We start from the raw sequence: 26,815 nt of genomic DNA, 5'->3' as shown, positions 1-26,815 counted from the left end.
TTAGCTCTCTAACTTTCATCTTCTGAGTGTTGGACGCAGTACCTGTATCCTCAGCTGCCTCTTAGGAAGCAGGCTGATTTTGTTTTAGTTTAACTAAATACTGTTCTTGAAATCCGAATGTAAAATCTTTCTCATCATGCAGTGTAATAGAAATAATCAGCATCTGCTTTTGTGGCAACAATACTTCTGTATTTAATCTCTATTTAACCAACAATACAAAGGAAAATATCACATACAATTAGACATGGGGAGAAAATAAGCCTCACAAGACCTACACAGTGCACTCAGACAGGCATCCAAAGGTGGGGGAATAAGCAACAGCTTATATAAAATCTACACTTAAAAAAATTATAAAAAAGGAGGCAAGACAGCTTAGTAGGATATAAAAATCAACACTGAACACCATGTTCATTCTTATCCACAGTGAGCAGAAAAGTGGATAAAAGAATGAAGAATATGTTTTGCTCACTTAGCTTGCTCTGTAGCAGAGAAATTATTCTGTTGGTCCCATATCTGCTGAGTCTACAGCATCCTGGTTTGAGAAGAAAAATGTATGGCAAAATCTATAGTATTAACTGCATATGATGAGTATTTCTGTAGCAGGCACATACATGTAATTAATTCTGAACCCATTCTTACTTAGAGTTATACCTGGGAGGCATTTGGTCAGTTACCTCAGCACAACTGAATAATTGAATGGCTTGTATCATATTTTCTTTTTAAATCTTTAAATGAAGTTAGTACTTATTAAAGAGGCTAGATTGGCAGTCTTTGGAGAATAAAGTTCTCTTTCAGTCCACAGAACAGATACATCAGAGGCACTGGTACAACAGCTGGAGTGCCTCAGCCCTACCTGCAAAGACCGCTTCTAGCAGTGAGAGTAGATCCTTCTCCAGTAACTGAGCTTTTTACTGACATTAGTTTGCTTTGAGGGGCTGATTTCTGTTAGTTGCTCCTAACAAGAGGCACCATAACTGTTCCTTGGTGCTTGGATACCAGGATGATGGACATAGTATAGGAAACCAGGTAGATGGAGACTATTATGTATCTCCTAAGTCACTAGAAAGCCTTTAAGTAGTAATGACTTTCAGTTACTACAATCCTGGGACAGATTTTAACTTAGAAGTAAAAAGCTCTGTATACCATTACCAGTTTTTTGAGCTATTCAGTTTCCCTCTTAAGAGGCATTAAGCTGTATACTTCAGTTAATTTGCAATCAGTTATTAAATCAAATATAGATTATTCAAATTACCTTTGTACTGAGGAGAACTGGAATTTGTCTCTATCCCCTTGTGTCCAGGATCTCTTGCACAGAATGATGAGGAAACAGTAGACTAGCAGTGATGCCTTGTGATCAATTAGAACGGCTGTTGGGGAATCAACCTACCTGAAGCTAGGGATAGCTCAGTGGTTTGAGCATTGGCCTACTAAACCCAGGGTTGTGAGTTTAATCCTTGAGGGGGCCATTTAGGGAATTGGAGTAAAAAATCAGTCTGGGGACTGGTCCTGCTTTGAGCAGGGGGTTGGACTAGATGACCTTCCTGAGGTTCCTTCCAACCCTGATATTCTATGATTCTATCAGATCCCATGTTATTTCTAGTCAGATAGTTAAGACCAACCAGAAACTTGACAGAGTGCTTCATTTGGACTTCAACAATTTCCACCCCACCTCAGCCTGGACCAGTCCACACAAGAGATCCACTTCCTAGACACTACAGTGCAAATAAGTGATGGTCACATAAACACCACCCTATACCGGAAACCTACTGACCGCTATACGTACCTACATGCCTCCACCTTCCATCCAAGACACATCACATGATCCATTGTCTACAGCCAAGCCCTAAGATACAACCGAATTTGCTCCAACCCCTCAGACAGAGACAAACAGCTACAAGATCTTTATCAAGCATTCATAAATCTACAATACCCACCTGGGGAAGTGAGGAAACAGATTGACAGAGCAAGACGGGTACCCAGAAATCACCTACTACAGGACAGGCCCAACAAGGACAATAACAGAACACCACTGGCCATCACATACAGCCCCCAGCTAAAACCTCTCTAGCACATTATTCACGATCTACAACCTAGCCTGGAAAATGATCCTTCACTCTCACAGACCTTGGGAGGCAGGCCAGTCCTCGCTTACAGACAACCCCCAAACCTGAAGCAAATACTCACCAGCAACTACACACCACACCACAGAAACACCAACCCAGGAACCAATCCTCGTAGCAAACCTCGTTGCCTACTCTGTCCCCATATCTACTCTGGTGACACCATCAGAGGACCCAACCACATCAGCCACACCATCAAGGGCTCATTCACCTGCACATCCACTAATGTTATATATGCCATCATGTGCCAGCAATGCCCCTCTGCCATGAACATTGGCCAAACCGGACAGTCCCGCCACAAAAGAATAAATGGACACAAATCAGACATCAGGAATGGTAACATACAAAAGCCAGTAAGTGAACACTTCAATCTCCCTGGTCATTCTATTACAGATTTAAAAGTCACTATCATTGAACAAAAAAACTTCAGAAACAGACTTCAAAGAGAAACAGCAGAACTAAAATTCATTCACAAATTTAACACCATTAATCTGGGCTTGAATAGGGACTGGGAGTGGCTGGCTCATTACAGAAGCAGCTTTTCCTCTCCTGGAATTAACACCACCTCATCTATTATTGGGAGTGGACTACATCCACCCTGATTGAATTGGCCCTGTCAACACTGGTTCTCCACTTGCGAAGTAACTCCCTGCTCTCCATGTGTCAGTATATAATGCCTGCATCTGTAACTTTCACTCTATGCATCTGAAGAAGTGAGGTTTTTACCCACGAAAGCTTATGCCCAAACAAATCTGTTAGTCTTTAAGGTGCCACCAGACTCCTTGTTGTTTTTGTAGATACAGATTAACTCGACTACCCCCTGATAATTTTCAGAAGTCTATTTCAGAAGCACAACCTGGTGGTTCACTGATGACTGAGGAAACAAGGTAATTAATCCTTACAAATAAAAAGATTCAGTAGTCAGTCTTTACCATCAGCAGGGGATTTAAAGCCAGCTGCAAGTTGTGAGAATGGCACTGTGGGTTTGCTACTTGGTAGTTGTTTATCTCGTAAGAGAGAGATTAGTAATTCAAGAGGTGCTTTTACAAATGCGTGCAAATTGCTTTATGATGGAAATTGTGTTTCAGAGATTTTCTTATTGAGGAGGGCCAAAAATTAGTAAGTATAAATCACTTTAAGTCCTAGCCAATAAATTTACCACTGCTAATGCCATGTACAGTATTTTGAGAGCCCATGATATCATTCTGATAGCTTGTTAAATGGACTTCCTCAATAATGGTTGTCAATAAAGTGGCTATAAGCTACTGTCTTAATATTTAATTTGATTTATATAATTAGCATCATCTGGCTTTAATGTAGTCACTGTATAGCTGTGGAGCCTATGTGTTGAACCTCCACAGTGACTGAAGTTGTGCTTGACATTAATCTCACCTACTGTTTTGATGTTTGTTTCACTAATCGCTGAACATTTCAAACACAAATGGTAATACATCTGAGAAATGTCTCCATTCGTTTTAATGGACTCCGTTGTCTCTTTTTTTTTTTTTAAGCTGGCGGTTGACATTGACCATTGACAATAGCAATGAGAATTGCGTGTTATTTTATCACTTGTGATACCGTGCCTTCTTGTGCATGCATTCTCTTTATAGAACAAGTTTCTGCTCTGCTTAAGTGAAGCAGAACATATTCCATTATATAGCGTGGCTAGTACTTTAGCACTTATTTTTAATCATTTTAAAGTCCTTTTTTACTGTAAAGAACATCTGCTGCCTCATGGAAAATTCTGAAAAAGCATCCTTCTTTTAATAGAGCCGTAGCTTCATTGTAGATAAGGTTGAGGTGGCACATCATTCTAAGACACTTCCATTCTAAGCCCCTTTTTTCTTGGGCTTATAACTTAGTGAGTGAAACTTCCTCTGATGAAGTTTGGCATATGTGGCCTCAATTTAGAGGTAGTTCTCTGCCTCCTCTGTAGTCTATATTCTGATAATTTACTCGAAACTTATTAATCACTATAAAATATCAATATAAGAAATGTTCTATAACTTTTTATCTTAGCTAACCCATATATTTAAGGTTACATATTTTCCCCTTAATCTGACTTATTGCCTAATGTAGTCATGTATTTACATCCCCAATCATAATATTCATGTGCAAAGAAGGTAGAAGAAAGAGTGCAAAGATATGATTGATTTGACATGAGGTGGAAAAGGGACAGAAAATGAGGGATGTAAACATGTTGCTCACATGTTAATGCATCGCTGCTTGGATAAAGAAGAAACTAAGAAAAAGTGGCTATTCAAGAAGGCAGTCTTGTTTACTTTCTACAGTTAATAATTTGGGTAGATAATCCAAAGCATAAAACTTAGAGCCTTTGCTATTACAGGTCCCAATCAAATTCCCCTCAAGACAGTATTTCCATTGATTAAATTTGGAAATGGATCTACCTATTTCCATATGACTATCAGGATCCTGATCTGGATTTGTTGTCCTTTAGGCAATGAGACTCACAGAAAAGCGAATAGGGACTAAAAATCTTTCTTTCCCATCTCTAAGCATTTTTAAAAGTAAATACTTTTGCAGCCAAGAACTACCGTATATACTCGTTCGTTAGCCCGTTCGTTTATAAGCTGACTCCCCAAAATGGATAGGTAAAAATAGCAAAAACGGTATGACCCTTTCATAAGCGGACCCTATATTTCAGCAGTTTGGAAAACTTTGGCTCCCGGCCCATCAGGGTAAGCTGCTGGTGGATCGGGACATTTTGTTTACTTGGAGCATCTGCAGGCATGGTGCGCCACTTCCCGCAGGTCCCATTGGCTAGGAACGGCGAACCGCGGCCACAGGAGCTGAGGGGCTCCAGGCCTGCAGATGCTCCAGGTAAACAAAATGACAATGCATTAGATATTCAATTCAATGATTCCATAGAGTTTAAAATCATCAAATTTTGGTGTAGACCCATTTATAAGCCGATCCCCGCTCTTTGATGAGTCATTATTTTACCAGAAATATTCGGCTTATGAACAAGTATATATGGTATATACATTATTTTAACCCAAGCATCCCTTCTCCCCCTCGCTCCTCCTGAAATGTTGTGTTTTCTAGGTGGCTGGGCTGCAGTTAAATTGAGTTAATTTTTTTACTTAAAAAGCTTAAGTCTCTCAATTTAGCTTTTAAAATATATGTTAAAACTGAATACCATCCAGTCACCTACAGATATGATGTTTTTAAATCCAGGATCTTGCTTCAGGCTCATTTTGCAGTCGTTCATGTTCCCAAACGTAAATTTTATTTTAATGGGACTACTCATTGAGTAAGGGCCATTTTCTGCAATTTATAACTTAGTTGATTTTTTTTTTACCTTTTAGACAAATATTTAACAAATTTGTTTTGAGCCCATTGATTCAGCAAGATACTTAAGCACAGGGCTAATTTCAAGCATGTGAGTAGTCCTACTTCAGTCGCTGCTGAATTGTAGCTTTAAACAGGGAGGTGACTTATTCAGAATGACAGGCCAGAAAGCTGAGCTTAATACGGACCAATGAATGGCATGGAGGCCAGAGAACAGAAGATTGTAATGGTAATGCAACATCCCTGGGTGGATTGTCAGCAGTGGGGTTGGAAACCAGGGCCTCTGGATCTAAAAGTATGAGCTTCCATTGCCTGATGTATTAGATCAAGGCTGTAGTATTCTCATAAACCTTTCTGTTTAGCCAGCCACTAATGGGAAACCGAGTTCCACATTGTAAGTGTGGCTTACACAATCAAGCATTAAAGTTGTTCCTTCGGTGTTAAACCATGGTCTAAACTTTATGGTTTCTGTTATTGCTAGTATAACTAATATTGTTATTTTCACTGAAATGGTCATTGCGATATGTTGCGGGTTTAGAATTAGTAGTTGTAATTTAAAACTTCATGTTCAAATGTGCTGATATAAGACATATTGGAAATGCTTAGAAGTTCATCTTACTAGTGCATAATTTAGATTTTAGTTAGACTGTCAAATATTAATGGATCAAAGACCATTCTGTACCTTATTTTGGGGCTTCCATTCACAATAGCAAGTTGTCATCTTTCTGTGTGTTTTTTTTCCCCAAAGAGTAAAAATATTTTACAAAAATATTGCTTTTTTGGTTGATATTGTAAAATGGTTTATGCTAGGAATCACACGTGCTATGGCATTCTGGTAAATGTGAGCCCCACCCATGTGCCTCAATGGTTTATGACTAAGGAGCATGCTGCTGTTAGAACAACTGTGTGCCCTGGCTTGTTTTTATCTGTCAAAACAAAAATGTAAAATTGACATTTAAAGTGGGGAAATATTTAATAACGCATAATAAGCTGGAGCTATGCTGTTTTTGTTGCTTAATTGCATGGGTTGGAATATTAGATATTCAGATTGCTCCCTCATCCCTTCAGTCTATTTTATAAACCATTACAACGGCAATAAACTCTGGCTGCTTAGCAATTATTTTATCCATAATAAATAGTACCTGCAATGAACTTGCCCCTAATAGTGTTCAATACTGCCATATGTTGTGCCTGAGGTGAAGTCCTAGGCATGTATGCTAGTGAAATACTTTGTTTGAATGTTCATAGACAAAAAATTCAGAGATGGGAGTAGGACTCAGCAGATAGACACCTTTTTTTAAATTAACAACAAAACCTTTGAAGTCAGTGAGAAGAAAGCAATCCTGTTTGCAATCCTACTGAGCCCTGAGGTCTGGTATTGTCACATTTATCATCTTTACATAACATATTAAATATCTAGAAACAGCTGTTAAAGAATTTTGGAAAAAAGGTCTTGTCTTATGGTATCATCAAGGATTAACTGGATACGTCAATCAACTGCTAATAAATAAACTGAGTGTTGAACCAAGTTCTTGGCAATGGATCTGCATCAACTTACACTAGCAGTCATCAGAGACTTTGGCTCTACATGTCTAAATTTATGTATTAATTCAGCCCAAATAACAGAGATGTTAAATAATGTTACCATTTACAGTAAGATGACAAAATGATTTCCGGTTAATATTACAAATGATACATTTACCCACATCTTAAGTTTGCACTTTAAGTATATGCTATGCCACATGCAGGGTAAAGGTCACTCCTCAAAACCCATTCACCCCAGGAGGAAATCATGCCAGATGGTTGATTCTAAGTTTTTCAGGTTAAACGGATTCCAGTTATTTAAGCTGTTACAGGTAATTACTCTGTTAGGCCAGTAGGCCAGTAAGTACCTGTAACAGCTTAAATAACTGGGTATCCTTACATAAGTAAACTATGTTTATTTACATAACTGTTATTTTTAGATTAACTTCTGAGTAATGTGATCATGATTATTTTCAACCACAGTATGCAGAAAACCAAATGTAAGAATTTTACAAATACCAGACAGGAAAAAAGAGCAAATAGGTGAGAAGAGACAAAGGTTAAATGTGATTCGAACGTCTGAGGTATTTACATAAATATTTTTAAATTGGTCTTTAATTAGGGAAAAATAAAAGGGATGTGGACAATTTGGAAGTAATAAGGTCTTGTCAACTAGCTGTTGTTAAAAAGCAGGTCAGGGAATACTCTGTAACATTAGTGTGAACAGTCAAGTAGATTTGGATGATTATCCAGCATCTCTGGGGGCTGGTCTTCACTACGGGGAGATCAATGCTGCTGCAATCAATGCAGCAGGGGTCGATTTAGCGGGTCTCGTGAAGACTCGCTAAATCAATGGCAGAGCACTCTCCGCTCGACCCCACTATTCCACCTTTCCAAGAAGAGTAAGGGAAGTAGACAGGAGAGCATCTCCCATCGATGCAGCACAGTGAAGACACCATGGTAAGTAGACCTGAGCTTCGTCGATTCCAACTACATTATTTACGTAGCTAGAGTAGTGTAACTTAGGTCAACTTACCCCAATAGTGAAGACAAGCTCTGGGTCTCACAAACTTACTGAACCACTGGCAGTTATTTCTGAATAATCTTGGAGAACAAAGAAGTTACCAGAGAATTGGGCAAATGCAAATATGAAAGTAAGTCTTAGTGTCATCCAAAATCCACTGAGACAATAGGAGTCTTTTGAATGACTTCAGAGGACTATGGATCAGTCCTTAAATCTTTCATTATGGTACTGATCTTCTAAAAACAAGCAAAACATTCAAAAACAACCCCCCAGCCAGCCAGCCAGCCAACCAACCAAAAAAAGTGTAAAAGAATTGGCCTGAGGGGGTATATAGATACCTATATATTGTAAATAGTTTTGAGTGAAATAATGAAACAAATATTGATAACCTATAAGCACCTAACAGAAAGTAAAACTATTGATAGTAAACAGCATAGTCATTTTTCTTTTAGAACAAATGGCTAGAGAAATGCAAGAGGGAATATGGTAGATTTAAAGTAATCTGCTGTGTCCTGCTTAAAGGAAAAAGTGAGTGTCACTTAAAAAGACAGTCATTCCAGAATCCTAGCCCTTTGAAAATACGTTCCAGTTCTAGGTGAAGAGCAAAACTGGCAGGTTCCCAGATCTGCCATTTTTTAGATTTCAGTTATCCTAAACGGGGGGGGGGGGGGGGGGGGGGCAGAATGAATACAGGTATGATGGACCTTCCATCTCCTTGACTGTTGGCATCTCAGGTTCATAACTTACTCCAGCTATCAGCTGAAATTAGCCAATGTAGCAGCAAAGCCAGTGTGATAGCCTCTGACCTTTGCACATCTTGGCTTCCCAGGACGGGAAATGGCATGTGAAGAGATCCTTCACCAGATTTAGCCAGGGAGCTAGAGAGTAGCCCTTTTAAGGAGGAGAATAATGAGGTTGAGAAATGGTACATTCTGATGCACAGTCTATAAACCCACCATTGAGCATGTTCCTCATTCACAGCTTCAACAAATCCCAATATCTCTTGCCATTGATCCATAATATGGACTCTTTTGCATGCTCTTTGTTTTGGAGAATTCCATCTCTACTAAATCTAATTTTATAAGCACCTTGAAATTTGGCCCATACTATTAATGGATTTCACACTGTGCTTCACAAAATCTTAATTCCAATTATTTACACTGTCTAATGAATTGAAACTGGCTGAAGGACACTAAAGAAATGGTAGTGATAAATGACAATGTACCAAATTGTAGCAGGTGTCTAGTACCACATCTTTATTAATGATCCGCAAAAAAGATAATCTGTGGAAAAAAAGAATTTGTGTAAATCCCTTTCTACTTTCTTCTCCAAAATGCAATCAAAATTGCATTTAACAACATACAATTTTTGATACTTCAGGGTTATTTTTAACTGTGTATGTCTGGGATAGGGGAGGAAGGAACAAAAGAGAAAGGCAATTACTAAGCAGTTCTTTACTGTGAGATGTTTGACTTATTACATGCAGTTCCCAAACAGATAATCTGGTCTAAACTAAAAAGTTCATATTCTCAACAGTTTAGTATCTTCAACTTTCAAAATTCACACTATACAATTCAAAATAACCCCCTTATTACAGATTAAGTGTCATCTAGAAACAACCTGAGGAGGGGGACACTGGTTTACTCCCTGTCCTTTTTTCAGACAGGATGTGGCAAAACATGACTGGCTGTTGACATGATTGTGTTGGTGTTAATAGGTAATTCTCATCTGGTGTGAAATTGTTTGACAGTAGCCAAGCCTCTCCAAAGGAGCTTAGTGCTTCTGCTGCTTTGCCTCAAACTCAAAATAAACACCTCCTGAGTGAGGGGGAGCACAAAGGTAATTGATAAGTCTTGCTTCTGAATCATAACGAGGGCTATACCACTAATGAGGTTAGATATATGAGTCAGAAGTATGATGAGATCTAGTGGGAAAACAATCAAACACTTACCTCCATGCGAGGGAAATACTTAGAAAACAATAATGTGAAAAAAGACATAGAGTTGGCAGTGGACATCAAAGCAGATATGAACTTGCAAGGCAGTATGACAACTGGGAATGGCAATACTGTTTTTGGCTGCATACACAAATGTATCGTATCACAGGCCACATTAGTGTCCTTCTCGGTACATCACCAGTGAGACCAAACCTAGACTATTGCATGTAGTTCTAGGTACTTCAATGTACCAGCAAAAGGTTGATAAACTAGAAACAATCTAGAGGAGACGAATAACAATGAATAAGATAGGGCTAAGATGATTGATTTATACAGTGAGAGTAAAAGAAATAAGTATTTGCATTAGTAATTATTTGTTTAGTTCTTGACATTGTACAAAGAAAAAAATAGACTAACCCTGTCCCTGGGAGCTGATATGGGGGCTGCTGGTCCACCCTGGTTCCAAGCCCCTACCAGCTAGCTCCAACGGGCTGCTCTTCCTGCAAGCAGTGGACAAAGCAGGCGGCTGCCAAATGCCATTATAAGGGGCATTGCGCAACTTTAAACGAGCATGTTCTCTAATTGATCAGCAACGTAACAACAAAACAATGTTAACTGGGATGACTTTAAGTGAGGAATAACTGCATTTATAATTTCCATGGTCTTTCAGAATACAGTAGTTTACAGTGATTGACCAAGATTCATGTCCTCAGAAAATCCACACATGGACTGTACAGTCAGTGAGTTTCTTCACAGGCTGAGCCCCGCACGTGCATTGTGCCCCATTGATTTCAAGGAGTCCATCCACGCAGAGCTATCTGCAAAAGCAGGTCCTAAGTATTGAATTTTGAACAATGAACTGTTTCCCAACCTCTTCTGTGGGAAAAATACTAGAATATTTAACAGCAAGATCTCATCCATTATAACCAAGTTTTGATCACATCTGAAATGTCTGAAAATGAACTGCTCTCAGCAGGAAAATTAAGTTCAGTCTCTATGGGTTTTTCAGTATGACAAATACATTTTCTTAACATCTGTTCATTGGACCTGAGAGGTGCAGAGTACCTACATCTTCCCATTAGCTTCAGGGGAATGGGCTCAGGTCTTCTAGGTCAGGCACATTATGAATAAACACAATATTATTTCCAAAGAATGGGCATTAAGGAGAAAGTTCTGTCTGAGGCTTATTCCGGAATAGTTATTCCTGATTAATTCCATATCTGGAAATTTGTATTCTGGAATAAGTGTGTCCTCAAATGGAGTTAATCAGGAATAGTTATTGATTTTAAATGTACACCTACCTTATACTGGATTAATTTTCATGTGTAGACAAGCCCTGAGAAATTTAATCTTCTGTATTTAGTTTGAGTTTCAATTAGGTAAACAGAAAAGAAAAATTGGATCTGTTAATGTTAGATAACTTCAGGTAAGTAGGAACAGTGGCTGTGAAAATGTTTTGTAACATACTCTTAATTTTATTTTACTTTTTTAAATCATTTGCTAATAGTGTTTCGCCCACATCCATTCCCAAGTTCATCCATATTTGGGTTACAACTATCACATTTGTGTGTATTAATTGGATAAATGTGCACCCATACAGCTAATAGGAACCCAACTAACAATTGCATGACAATTGTGATAACTTTATGCATAATTACAGGTGAATTTTGCATACATATTTGTAAGTGTAAGCATTGTGCCTTAAAAAGAAAATTTGGACTTGGAATGATCATTTCTCAGCCTCCTCAGTCTCACTGCTGAAATGATTGTGTTTGAAAGATAATCATCTGAAGACAAGGGGATCATGAGATACAAACTTACCATTCAGAAAAGGAACTGCTGATTTGGATACAGTACAGAGCTTGATAAGTGAAGCAGGGGAAATGAGTAGTTGGTAATATTAGTTCCTTTTTCATCAGGTGATTATTTGAAAAATAAGCACTGAAGATTAACAGAAAAACAGTATAGAGGTAGGTAAATAACCTACCACTACTGTCCATTATATAGATTTCTATTTAGCCAATTAAAAAGACACATCAGTTGAAGAAGTTTTAGTAGTTTATTGCATATAGCATAATGGGCTAAAATCATCTCTGCCATAATCAGATACATCTCTCCTTGATATCAGAGGGTGCAGCATCCACATATATTAGGGAAGAATCTGGTCTGAAATCTGTAGCCATTAGGTTGTTAATATCGATATTATCTCCCTTTAGCTAGGCGTTGTTTCCTTCTGGGGATTGCTCGAAAGTTAAGAATGGAATAATGATGCTAGAGGTTTTACTGGAAAAGGGAAAAGACCTGAATAGTTTCTATTAAGTGTCAAATGTTTTAAAATGGACACTGCATTCTAATTTACAATATATTTGTTATACAAAGAAATAGGTGGTCAAGAAATGTGAAGACAGATCTGCCCACATTTTAATGTTCTCATGCCTTCATTGTAACTTGGTTGCATAGACTCTGAGGTAAAGGCTATTCTTCTTTGAGTAAGATTGTAAAAAAACTTGTAGGAATCTCTTCTCTTTTCTGATATAGTGGCTTTAAAGTATTTAGAATGTAAGTAGGTAAAGGAAAAAATGAGAATTAGCTCTATATGTTAAAAAATTCTAACTTACACTAGACCCTCTGTATATATCACTACTGTTTCTGCTATGTGTGTTTTTGCATGCAGTATTCCTCCTATAAAGACCACTTTCAACTATCTACTTTAGTATGTGTTTAAGTGTGTGTGTGTGTGTGTGTGTGTGTGTGTGTGTGTGTGTGTGTGTACACACCTTTTGGCATGTTTGATTTGAACCAGAGTGTCACTTGATTGTGTCCTTAGCATGAGGGAGCTACTCATCTTCAGTTCAAGGTGACACTTGTGATCGGCAAGAAAGACACTGAAACAGAGCAGATAGTCCAAAAAAAAAAATCAGAAGAATCCTGAGATCATTTTTAACCACAAGAAATAAAATAATTGTTTCCCCAAACTTATTTTGATTTTTAATTTCACCAACTGAACTGTCAAGTAATTAGTAGATGTGATCCAGTCCTTAGCCAGATTTCCCAACAATTTTTTTCTTTCTTCCAATCTTCTTTTGAAGAAGCTTCTTTGAAATTAATCTTATTTTTCAAAGTATAATTTTGTTGTTTTTGTTTAAATTGATTAATGGCAAGTTCCAGTATCAAAAGTTCTACTAATGATAAAAAATTACTAATGAATCCCAATTATTTTGGACTCCTAAAAATGAGGGAATTAGATGTTTTATCAGCTATCCAAAATAAAAGCTGAACTGGTATTTAATTTCATATCACTCATTTCTTAATTATCTGAACTCATAAGTCAATGAATACAGATGTGCTGTATAGTATTAGTTGAACAGCTACAGAGAGCAGGGTGAAGTGACTTTCATTGAAAGTAAATTCAGGAATTAAAGAGAAAATCTAGAAACAGCAGCATTGGAGGGGTGTCAGCTTAGAATATCTTGAAATGAAGTTTGATTTCTATATTAATTACATGATTGCTGCTGGCACACTTTGGATAATATTCCATTGCTTTTTGTTCCCCTCAGGTTATCACATATTTTCCATGAGTAAGGCTCGCCATTTTGTTCTATTGTGCAAATTAAAGGGGTGGAAATGTTAGGCTGCTATTTAAGAAAGTGGCTGCGGGAATTAGAAATAAAAAATCTATATATAACAAATGTGAGGGGGGAAAAGGAAATATATAGTAGTCAGTATAAATTAGATGTTTTTAAATGCAGGACATTGATAAGGAAAGCTAAAGATATCAGGGGAAATAATCATAGCTAGCAGGGCTAGGGACAATAAGAGGGAGATTTTTTAAGTATATTAGGAGCAAAAGTATAAGCCCATTGCTAGCTGGAGATAGTCAAAATCATAATGGTGATGCTGAAAATACAGTGTTCACTAAATATTTCTGTTCTATTCATAGATTCTAGGACTGGAAGGGACCTCAAGAGGTCACCGAGTCCAGTCCCCTGCCCTCATGGCAGGACCAAATACTGTCTAGACCATCCCTGATATATTTGGAAAGAAGCAGAATGTAGTGTGTGTATCACATGAGGATGATGAACTACTTTATAGTCCATTAGCAACTAAGGAGGATGTTAAACAATATCTACAAGGGATAAATATTTCTAAATCATTGGGCCCAGATAACTTGCACCGAAGATTCATACAAGAATTGGCTGAAAAGATGTCTGGCTCGCTGATGTTAATTTTTAATAAATCTTGGAATACCAAGGAAATTCCAGAAGAATGGAAGAGTGATGGTATGACTACACTGCAATGTGAGACCAGGGTTAATAGAACTTGAGTTAGCAGACTCTGCATTTGTTAATTAAGGCCTGGGTATCTACATTCATTTGCAATCCAAGGTTAGGAATTGTTGAACCCCGAGTTCCAACCTGGGGCTCCAGCAAATACACCTACATTATATAGTCTGAGTCTAACCACCCATATCCCAGACTTCCTAGTGCCCCTCCCCCAAAATGTCGCCACTCTAGCCCTTTGTGGAGTAGTATGGGAAAACTTGACTGGTCCAGAGGACAAAGAAAGTTGGCCCATGGGATTGTGGGATACTTTTGGTGGACTCCCAGAGCACAAGTCCAGTGGGGCTGCTTCTACACTTCAAAGCACTAGGGCTTGAACCCTGGATCCCAGCTTGACTCAGGCTCAGACCCTCCATGCCCGTGGGATCCTGGATCCCAAGCCCTGGGTTAGTGCGATTTGTGTGTAGAGAGAGGGCGGGGGATAGGCTTAAGCTTGAGTTTGAATTGTGGGCTTACATTGCAGTGTAGAGAGATTCTTAGCATCGTGCCAATATTCAAAAAATGCTGTGGAATTTGTCAGGTAACTATAGACCCATTAGACTGGGCAAAATAATGGAAATGCTGATATGGGATTCAACTGAAAAAGAATTAAAGGATAGGAATATAATTAATGCCCGTCAACCTAGTTTATGGAAAATAGGTCTTGTCAAACAAACCTCATTTCATTCTGTGATGAGATTACAAATTTGGTTGACACAATTGCCTTTATCAATGTAATATACTTAGACTTTTGTAAGTAATTTGACTTAGTGCAACTTGATATTCTGATTAAAAACCTAGCAGTACACAATATCAGTAGAGCACATGCTAGATGGCTTAAGAACTGTATGACTGACAGATCTCACAAATTAGTTGTTAATGGGGAATAATCATTGAATGGGGTTGTTTCTAATGTAGTTCTGCAGGGAAGAGTACTAAGCCAACATGTCAACATTTTCATCAATGATCTGGAAGTAAATATAAAATCACTGCTGACTTTTAAAAAAAATTGTGGATGACACAAAAATTGGCAGAGTGGTAAATAATTGTAGGGATAGGGCAGTCATACAGAGCCACCTGGATTGCTTGGTAAGCTCGGTCAATTCAGGTAAAATGTGTTTTAATAAAGAAAAATGTAAAATTATATAGTGAGAAACAAGGAATGCAGGCCATACCTACAGGATGTATGTGTACGCGGGGGGCCTAGCCTGGAAAGCAGTGATTCTGCGAAGGGTATTGGGATTATAGCGGATACATTCAATATGAGTTCCCAGTGCAATGTTGTGGTAAAAGGGGCTAATGTAATCCTTGGATGTATAAACAGGGAAGTACTGAGTAGGAGTAGGGAGGTGATTTTTGCCTCAGTATTTGGTGTAGGTGAGACTATACTGGAATACTGCCTATAGTTCTGGTGTCCACATTTTAAAATAGATGTTGCAAAATTGGAGAGGGTGCAGAAAAGAGCCACAAAAATTATTCCAGGACTGAAGAAAATGCCTTGCAGTAAGAAACACAAAGAGATTGTTCCATTTAGCTTATCAAAAAGAAGATTGAGGGGTGACTTGATTACAGTGTATAAGTACCTTCACTGGGATAAAATACCATGTACTAGAGGACTCTTTAATCTATCAGGAAAAGGCATAACAAGAATCTATGGTTGGAAAATGAAACCAAAGAAAATCAAATTGGGAATAAGGCACAAATTTTTAACAGGGAGAGTAATTAACTGAAACGAAGTAGTAGGGGAAGTGGTAGATTCTCTATCTCTTTGTCTTTAAATCAAGACTGAATGCCTTGCTGGGAGACATGTGTTAGCCAAACATACGTTATTGGGCGCAATACAGAGGTCACTGGGTAAAACTTAATGTCCAGTGACTCACAGGAGGTCAAACTAGATGATCTAATGGTCCCTTTGGGTCTTAAACTTTGTGAGTCTCTATTAAATATTCAAACATGTGAATGTGGGACTGATCACATGCTTAAAGTTAGACACATGCTAAAATAGCTTGCAGAATTGGGGTCTAAGGTGGTATCACTACAGATTGTGAGTAAAGGGATTGGAATCTGGCCTAAGTAGAGGTTTTTCTTTTTTTAAATTTTTGGATACAATTCCTATTAAGATGCAACATAACGGAAAAGGCGATATCTAGAAATCTGTTGAATCAGATTTAAATCCAGGTTTTTATTTCCAAGAATGTCTCTTCAAGATGTACTACCTGCTTCATGTTTAAAGTGATGTTATGGAGCAAATGAGGAAGAAGAGGGTATACATAGTTTCCAAGCTCATTACATAAATTAAGTCTGCTCTTTATGCAATTGGAAATGTCTCCAAAGATGCATGCTACAGTATTTTTTTAAAATAACATACTATTTCCATCCATTATAAATCACATGGCAGCCAATGAGTTAAGTAGATGTTTGAAGTTAGGCATGTGCTTAAGTACCTTGCTGAATCAGGGCCTTACCCCCTAAATAGCCCCAATAGTATTCTCCCAGAGCCAGGAACTAATGATTGTGATTGAATGTATCAGAATCTGATCCTTAGCTCTTAAAGAAATCAGTTCATACTTAACAGTGCAAAGCAGTTTGATGACATACAGTATGTTGTGGAAGGAAAACTAGTTTGGCTTGACCAAACTACTTTGATAGATCAGGGGTCCCCAGTGCGGTGCCCGGGGGTGCCATGGCACCCGCCGGGGCATCTAAGTGCACTCGCGTATTGGCATTTCAGCAGCGACACCTGGATGACGCTGCTTGTCGGCAGCATTTCGGCGGATGCTCGTCCGCCACCACGGTCCTCCATGGCTCATTGTCTAGCACCCGCCAGACGAAAAAGGTTGGGGACCACTGTGATAGATCATATCTCTGTGAGTGTTTGATATTGTATAGCTGTTCTGACCATTGCTAATGTGATATATTTATGTTGCTGGCAACCTGTGGCAATTAATTTGCTTATTCTTTATCTAAACACAGAAAGCAGCCATGAAGAAGGTAACCAAGGGTAATTCAAATTTACTAGGGCAGTCAGCTATTGAGGCCACTAAAAACCATATTAAGGAAGGAAGGAATGCCAGTCTTATCTACATTTCTAAAAATGGATCCTTCATTTGGAGGATCACTTGCTGTACTGGGGCTACCATTCGGAGGTTAATGTTTATCAACAGTTACCACTGAGGGTATCTGGGTTTACTACAACTAATTCTTCCAATTATAAGAAAATGCGGTACAAAACTGTGGTACAAAACTGTACTATGAGATTTAAGGTATTACAAAACTGTTGCTGCATGCTGACTTCACAATAGCAACTATTGTCACTGACATACTGCTATTAGTGAGGTTAAAAATAGAAGTGATAAAAATATAATTTCTTTTCAGAAATACAGGGCTGGGATTCACTGTTATGCCCTGGTTGCTTTGCACTACTCCAGCAATGCAAGGCAGCCTAAACCAAGATTAATTAGCTAGTTAACTAAAATGTATGGCTGCTTTATGTCACCAGAGAGGCACAATGCAGCTGGAGCATTTTTGTGAAACTGGTGAATTTTATTTGAGTCAATTAGAATAATGTGTGCATGAAAGTAAGAGAATGATAAAGTGCAAGCTATAGACAGGCATAACCAACAGGTACTGTATTGTTCGCATCTGATAGCACAGCCAGTGCATCTCAGTATAGATTTAAGACACACCTAGTATTGCAGTTCTGGGCCTCTCTGGCGGTCTTATTTAAGTGTGCCAAGGCATGGAGTATGTTTGTGTGCTGGGCAAATGCCTTCACGCTGATTGCCAGTGGGAATGTTACAATGCAAAGAAGGGAGCCATTTATCTTATGCATGGAATAACACTGTGTGTGTTCCATTTCCTAATGTTTTAAGCCATTCAGAGCATCTCACGAAGGACTGAAATAGCAGTAACCTCTGATATATTTTGTCTTAATTCAGCCTTTGTTAAGATACTTAAATCTAATTGTAATCCTGAAAGAGGTGTGTGTTTTTTTTCCAGATTAGACAAACATTAATTTTGGCATGTTAGACCTTGTTTCATATATGATAATTAGTTTTAAATAATACTTTCCCCTTAAGATATTTAAATCACCACTCATAATAAAATACCACCAATCCATAGGATCTACTTAATATTATTGTTACATTCTATATTATTTTATTAGGTTTGAGATAAAATTATTTCCATAATAGAAGCAAAAGCAACAGAAAACACACAATACTTCCATGGAAGTAAAATAATTGGGACTGAACTAGGAAACTTTTCAGATTAAGGGTCAGTTGCAGCTAGGCTTATGTAGGTGCTTTAAATTGGGTGAGAAAATACAAGACTTTCCCTCCATTGTGAACCCACGCAGATACAGCCATGATCCTGGTCCTTGCAGGCAGAATGCAAGAAGGAAAAATTACAGCCCTGCCAGGATGTTCAGCCACTCCAAAGCGAGCGGGGCAGGGTCATGGTCTTTCCTCCCACAAGTGCAGCCAGCTAAAGGGGGATTGCATGTTCCACCTACAAAAAGGAGGTGTAAGCACCACTCTTTGGCATGTTCCCCTTAGAGTTGTTTGGAGAGAGATCACCTGGTGGTGCAGGATGTCCACTTTTCATCAGAGCTGTAACTCAGAAAGTCACTTTGGAGGCCTCAATTAATTTATATTTTCAATTAGCTATAAAACAGATGTGAACTTAGATTTCCTGACTGCTGGAATTGAAGGAGGTCAGGTACAGTCATTCTGAACAAATAAAAAATGCAGTATACCAGTCTCAGATGTGTGGAAGCTCATAGTATACGCCTAGGGAAATTCTGAGCCAAAAAATTCTGTCAATAAAAAATTCTATGCACAATGTTTTAAAATTCTACATATTTTATTTGTCAAAATAACAATATAATCATGTCAGTTTCAATTATTTTGGTAACATATTTCAAAATACCTGCCAGCAAGTATGTCTGTAAGAATACAGACAAAAATATTCAAGAAATGGGTGGTTTTTGACGTATAGATTCCTTACTAGGCATATTAATACAGAACTGTGAGTAATAATTCATTGAAACTACAAAACAGAAACTTATTTCCCTTTAGCAGCGGTGCAAAGACTTGGGGGAGTCAGGGGTAACAGAGGAGCTGAGGGGGAGGGAAGTAATTGCTGGGAAGAAGCCTGGGAGTGAGCCTGGATAATTATTGGGTATGGCTGGGAGAAGTTTGGAACAGGGTTTTGGGGAGAGGATTGTTAGGGAGTTGGGGAGCCTCCCCTATATAGACTATTAGCCTCTCCCATTCAATCAGGCACATCTACCCTTGTCCCCGTGTGGCCCTGCAGTTCCCCTCCAGCCTTCCCATGTGGCCCTGCAGCCCCCTCTCATTTAGCTCCTGGCTCAATTCTGTCAACCTACTAGCTCCTGAGCCCACACCCCAGTCTGTGAAATAGCCCTTCTGGTCCCTAGTCTGTGACACCCCCCACCTCCCAGCAGTCCCGTGTTGCTCCACACTGTCAGTCCCATGCCTCCTCACCTGACCTCGCTGTGAGGAATGCAGCCTCTCTGCCAGGTGGCTGCACAGAAGCTTGATTTGAAATGAGCTTTCTTACCTAAATAAATGACCCTCCTTGAGGTTGTTTACAACATAAGATGTTTAAAAGGCTTTGATCTCACACATAATTTTTTGTTATCTCATCCTTTTTGCAGAGACAGATAAACTAGCATATTTTTTTGTTTTTTTAATAAATATTTTATTTTTCATTTTTGTGTGCATTTGGCACTGACCAAAGTGGTTGACTCCTTCAGTCAAATTCCTCTTTAAGGCCCATGTTTCCATAGAACTCACTAGATTTGTCTTCTAACCACTGATGTGTTTGTATATCACAACATGTGAATTTTGCTCTCGTATTATTGTAAGATCTGTTGGGTAAGGGCCATATTTAGTCTTGTAAAACTGTGTGTACGTTTATAAATAAGGATATGGTATAGTGTGGGCTCTTACAACTGTAGCAAAACCACTATGTCAAGGCCAAGTCCTCTCAAGAAAATTTGAGAGGACAATTGAACAAATTTGACAGTTAATTGATCCAAATAATTGTTCGCTATTAAGTAAAGTCCATCAAAAACACTTACTGTGACATAAGTATTCATGGTGAAATCCTGGCCCCACTGAAGTTAATGGGAGTTTTGCCATTAACTTCAATGGAACTAGGATTTCATCCCAGATCTCTAGGGGTGAAAAGACTGCATTAAACCACTGAGCCAGGTCACACATGCAATTTTCTTATAAGCTATCCGTATTTTGTATTTGATAAAACCATGTGTAAAGTCCATTTGTTTGCCAAAGCACTAACATTAGACTGTTAGGACAATAGATTAAAACTATTTTGACTGGGCCATTATTTTCCCCAGTATGGCACTGTATAGTGTGCATATGCTTTGTAAGAAAAGACAAATATAGGGTAAGATTATGTTTCATTTACACCTACTTTGATACTATAGTAATTCAATAGATTTCAATGTAATGTAACTGGAATCAAAATGCACCTAATAGACTGTAATTAACTTCAGTGTTTAAATACTAGCCTAGTAGTCTACCTTTGAGATGGTGACTAATGTATTTAAACTGCCCGCTTTCCTGGCTCTTATAAATTTCTGCAGCCACGGCTGCAACCATGTGATGTATCAAGCACATAGGGTAAGATTGTGAATGCTGTCAACTACTCATATGGGTAGTTCGATTAGTTTCAGTAGGACTACTCATATGAGTCACTGTTCTCCACTGGGAATAAGGGGTTCATGATCTGGCCTAGAGTAAGGGAAGGCTAGTCCCTCAGGGACCCAGCAACCAGTCATTTTATTGCTCTTAAGTTTTTTCAACTTATTCAAGCTGATCAGATAAGACCTACGTGCATAGCTCTCTCACCACTATATAAATATGTTCATGCTCAAGGGCTCACTTTTTTGTTTCAGCTTTTTATCATATCACATGCACTTAAGACTTCTTCAGAGGTGTTGCTCTTGAGTGCACAGCTCAGTATGCCTGGCCATTTATTCAGTGTTTAATTTGTAATGAAAGAAGTGCTGAGGCTCAAGCAATTAGGTGCCAGAGCTCAAGCAATTTTTTTTAACTTTAATAACTGACATGGCAAGCCCAGAGGGGCTGGGTCTATGAACTGCCAAGCCTAGAGGTGTGGGGCTCAGGCCTGGTAAGCCCTGGCACAAGTTAAGCACTGCATTTATTATTTGAAATCATGATAACTTTAAAATAAGATCTTGATGGAATGGCTGTGGGAATGAATAGCTTTGCAATTTACTTTTCTCCTAATCAGATCATTGAATTGCTCAAGTTGTATATGAATAGCCAGTGGAGTAAAGCTTTTCTTCTTTTTAAGTGACCATTTAAACTTCAGCAAAGGGTCAAATGTTATTTAGACTCTTGGTAAATAGGGCTTTATGGATACAAATCTTGCTTCATGTTTACAATGACACACAATAAGTGGAACAGTGAACATTTTGGAACTGTTGAAAAGATTTTAAAAATTGGGCTAGCTGGGACTTAAAAATGCCTGTGTACAAGTATTTAGGAGACCATAGATCTTGGGTGATTGCTAATGGACAAGGAAGATTTCTGCCCCTACATCACTCTCTCAAATCCAATACAAGTCTGCGGTGACTAGCTCTGATTAAAGAGGAATATCCACTGAATCAAAAAATTCTGAATTTTGAAATTTTTCATGAAATTAAATGTTTAAATTTAACAACTTACATAAAAGGAAAAATTTCAGTGATTTCAAATTGAAAACTGTCAAAAGGAAAAACATGAAACAATGAAGCAATTTGATGAGCGATTCCTACGTTTCAGCCCAGAAGATAAATTTTAAGATAGGCCATTTGAATTTATTTATTCAGTGCATCTGTGGGTAGGGGATGCAGAAAAGCTGGGTTGTTCCTAGGCTCCAAGGATGCATGTGGACACAGACACAAAATGGTTAATCAGCCAAAGAAACAAAATCCATATTCATGGTGGGAGGGGCATGGCTGAGAAGCCCTAGATGGGAACCCCACTAGCAAATAATTCAACCCACATTGTGTAAGGCTTGCCCAGAATCCCAGAGAGACTAGTCAAGGGACACCTTTTTTTAATGATCAGAGGAATTAAAAGCAGCCCCGAATCCATTCCCTCTCTCCAGAGATTGGTGTAGAAGGGCATTACAGCTCCGCATCCTTATTGGAAACTGCACAAGCAAATGATCAGTCATGCAGTGCACCCAAGTACCATCAAAAGGAGAGCAACAGTTCATCCTCTGATACTTGTAGGTCAACGGAGCTAATCACATTGTCACCCAGTAGTTATAGGTACACACGTCCAATCACAAAATAACACAGGCACCATGTGACAAAACTCTGTCATTAATCACGGGGTACGGTGTAGCAAAACATTTTTAATGATGTTTTTTAAAACCAATCTTAAAAATTATACTGAAAATACAAGAAATTTCAAAGAAATCAAGATTTTTTCACAAAACAATTTCACTTTCCTCAAAACAGCATTTTTTGACTAAATTATTGTTCGTTTGTCTCAAAATTTTTGACCAGCTCTAATAGGGATCAAGATTTGCTGCCATTCCAAAATTGCTTGGTGGGCCGTGTGACCAGTATCTAAAACACCAGAAAATGCCATCACACTTAACAAAAATTATTAGCCTTACTGCATTGTCAATGAAGGCTTTAGAATGAACATGAACACAATGGATGGTCTTTTCATACGTAGAGGTAGTTTTCCCAGAGAAGAGTTTGGCGAAAATTGACAGGTTAGTATGGGGATGTTTGCATTATTGCTGCTCATCCCAACCTATTCTGTGTATGAATCCTTCAATCTGGTGTTTGGATAGGCACTAAAAATCATTTTTGGAAACTTGGAACTCAAATTGTGATTTTTCAATTAGCTAATATTTTAAGGACAGCAGCTGTTCATGCACCTGTAGACTGTTTTGATTGTTACATATTTTACCCTTTGGATTTAATAATAGTTTGTGCACAGGGCTGTATGGTTGCATGTTACTTTAAAGACACAAAACTGTGCCAATTTATATGTTACTTTTGACAATATTCAAGAAACATAGTTTAAAACGGATACTTTGTTATAAGACTTAATCCTGCAAGGTGCTGAGCACTCTGATCCAACACAGCTCTTAAATAATATGCATCTATAAGCATGTAAGATTAACCAGTGCTTAAATGTAAGCAAATGAGTAAATCCTTTGCTGGATCAGACTGGTGATACTTTGAAGGACTGATCCCTAAAGGAGTCTACAAGAAAGATTTTTCTCTCACTAAGGTGAAAATGGATTTGACTAAATGTACGTTACATTGATTAGATGAATATTTTATATTAATACTTTGCATTTCATGTGATGATCTCAAGACACTTAACAAAGATGGGTAAGTATTATCATGCTCAAAGAGATTGTGATTTACCCCATCATAAGTAGGACAGAATTACAGCTATTACCCAAGTGTCATGACTTAATTCCATGCTGTAACCAATAGAAAAATGCTGCCTCATCCATTTAATTCCTTTAATTAAGCATTAAATAAGGCATACAGTTTGGGAATGGTAATACCAGGATATGTTAATGCCTATCAAAATATTATGTCTTGAGATCTCTTCTTGGACTACTGGTAGGTCAATAATGAGAACCCAAGAAGGGTGAAGATATAATCATCATCTGATTTACCTATTCATCACTTAGATACTACAGTGATGAACATTATAGGAAAATCTAAAATGGATAGAATTACACCCACACAGAGTTTTTTCTTTGTTGTTAAAGTGCAGTTCGTTTAAACATTTTGGTCTTGATTTTCATGAAAGGTCTTTATCATTTCCCCATTTACATTGTTCAGATCCATTTAATTCAAATCTTTTCTCATTAAGAGTAGTAATAACTCATCAATCTGTTAGCAAAATCTTTTTATGTTACTTTTCATAATGCTATAGAATGGCCTATTTTAAATCCTGAAATGTTGTAAACCACCAGATTGTTAATTGCTTCAGATGCTGTGAAAAATAATTACTCCAAATTATTTTTGATATTTAATTGGCAGTGTAATGCATTTAACTAAAGACCTAACTATATTATTTCAAATTAAGTAGTGTGATGGAAAAGTAGATTGTAAAATTTTGCAAGTGAAAATATTACATTTCCTGTAGAGTTTTCACATTTAATAGAAAACTACCACTGATGGATCTCCAGATATCTCCAAGATAAAAATATAATGTTCAATCAAACCACTCCAAGATAGCTAAAACTAATGTGTGGTACAATTTCTGCTCCATACAGGTTATGTATTATATATAGCTAATGTATCTAAAGGAGCATGTGTGTTGATTTTTTTGCTATTTGCAATGAAAATTCCCCATCCTGTCTGACGCCAGTTGTTCAGGCTGAGAGTGTGTGTGTGTGTGTGTGTGTGTGTGTGTGTGTGTTCGTGTTCGTTCACCCAGTTGATTTGTACTCACTTTGCTCCACACCTTTAGGGCTCCTGGATGAAATTTGATATCTATTGATTGTTTCAGGCAATGCGTGAGCTATAGGGGTAATACCATTCTCACAGCTAGGCTATAATATAATTCCCCTAGAAGGTGGCATGTTTCAGCAAGAGATATTTTTAATTTTAGATAAGGGAATTTTCTGGTACTGAAATAGTATTAGTGCATGTAATACATATTATAAGTATACAGTTCTCTTTCTGTCTGCATGGTTTATTTCAACTACACTTTTTTCTGTAAAAAATGTTTATTACCTTGTTTAGACACAGTCTAAAGTGCTGTTAAAAGGCATGCACGCAATGAACTTCAAGTGTCAATGTTTCAGGGAATCTAAATTATTTTCAGAATTTCAGACATTGAGAAGGGATAAGTGGAAGGAGAAAATGTTGGGCTGGTGTCAAGCGATAGCTCGTAACCCTCACAGACTCCCAAACATCACAAGAACACCCGAGGTCTCAGGTGATGCTTCACATACCTCTACCTTGGTGAGTGAAAAGTTACATTTAATGATGGTATGCAGATGAACCTCAAAACTGCTAGAATAAATTTTAAGAAAAGTAGTGTTTGCCCTTCATCTTTCTATATTTGAATCACTTTGGCATCATTTGCTATTTTCGGTTTTTCACTTGCCAGTTTTCCCTCTTTTCTGTCATGCATTGTCCATTCCATTTTTCATGCCACAATCTTAGTAATAAGAAAATGTCTGAGATAAATCTGTACTTTTACTCCCTTTGGTTTGAAAAATGGCATCAGACTATCAAATATGCCCCACTGTGACTTGATTAAGGTCTGTGCCTGCTGCTGTTACTCATACAAGTAGACCCATTTAGGTCAGTGGACTATTCATACAGTAAAGACAGTATAGGTTGCAGAGTCTGGCCCCTAGCCAAATGGCTCTAGCACCAATAAAAATCATTTGTGTATTCAGTTCTTCTAAAACTGCATGGAACACTATCTGTTTAGAACCGTATTGAGTTGAATATTTGACACAATGTGGATGAAATTTTAGAAATGCTTACCATTTCTCTTTGCTAAGATGGAAAGAGGACATTAGCTGGAAGCCCAGTTCCTGATGTAAAACAAGACCTGGCTCCTGCCGGATATGAATGGTGTTCTTTGCTGGCAATTACTCCTCTTAAATCAACTTATTTTTCCTCCTTTTTATTTTATGCACTGTGGTTGTTGGTTTATTATTCAAAAACTTTGTAACAGTTAATTAAGTTTAAAATGAACATGTTAAGACTTACAATTGTGACTCTCTCTCTCTCTCTCCAAGATGTTACAGTATGGTATATTCATTAGTTACATGAAACTGAGTGTTAAATTGGCCTCCTTTGAAGTTTCATTCAGTCTTTGTCACTTGTTTTGACTTGGGCATTTAGTCTGTGAAGACACTTTTCTTTTTATTGAAATGCCTATTGTAACTTTTGCGTTAAGGTGATGGAGAATTGCCCCTTAAGCAAAAACAAATGATCTGTCAGTTTTCCCACTTATCTCTCCCCTGCCCCACTTTTCAGGAATATTTAACATTTTTAGTGTTTTACATGAGGCAGGCATCTCATGTCAAGCATTACTAAAGAGTTGTCAAGAAGAAACATTAGAACAGGGAACCAGAAAGAGGAGAACAGTTGTTGAAACACGGACCTGACATCAAAACAGAAAAGCAAATAATTGTTTAAAACCAGGTTTCTTTTCAGAGGAATGTGGTAGTATGGAGAGGTGCTGGAAGGGGAGAGGAGACATACAGAACTGCAGCAGGCTACATAGCAGAGGTTCAAACTCTGGTGAAAAGAACCCTTTAGTGTTACTTAACATGGCAAAGTTCACTAGTTTCTTGGTATTCATGTACTATATGCTGTTGGGATGAAAAGCAAGTCTGCTAATTTCAGATTATTATACTTAATGTTTAAATAATTCCAAAGAATTTAAGAGAGTTGTATTTGGAGATGAAATATACTTTATCTGAAAGTAAAAGGAGAGAGGAAGAGAGAGTGAGAGAAAACCAAAACTTGTGAGCCCTGAATCCTATTTTAAGTGTGTTTCCCCTTCAC

The 26,815-nt window shown here is 38.0% G+C and overlaps 1 protein-coding gene across 12 annotated transcripts in view; it reads left to right on the top strand.

The window, feature by feature from the left end:
• MARCHF1 (membrane associated ring-CH-type finger 1) overlaps positions 1 to 26,815 on the top strand; it is a 462,831-nt gene that overhangs the window by 263,390 nt on the left and 172,626 nt on the right. For 8 of the 12 annotated variants that reach the window (XM_065596510.1, XM_065596511.1, XM_042842135.2 and 5 more), the window contains one exon: positions 25,110 to 25,249. The exons of the other annotated variants lie outside the window; for them this stretch is intronic. In XM_065596510.1, coding sequence (XP_065452582.1) covers positions 25,148 to 25,249 — 102 coding nt within the window. In that variant the 5' untranslated portion in view covers positions 25,110 to 25,147. The remainder of the gene's footprint in view (positions 1 to 25,109; positions 25,250 to 26,815) is intronic. 12 annotated transcript variants of the gene reach the window in all.

The sequence above is a fragment of the Chrysemys picta genome, chromosome 5, assembly GCF_011386835.1.
Source record: "Chrysemys picta bellii isolate R12L10 chromosome 5, ASM1138683v2, whole genome shotgun sequence".
Taxonomy (NCBI): Eukaryota; Metazoa; Chordata; order Testudines; family Emydidae; genus Chrysemys; species Chrysemys picta.
Note: the sequence above shows the minus strand (reverse complement) of the source record. Positions and strands in the feature narration are given on the sequence as shown.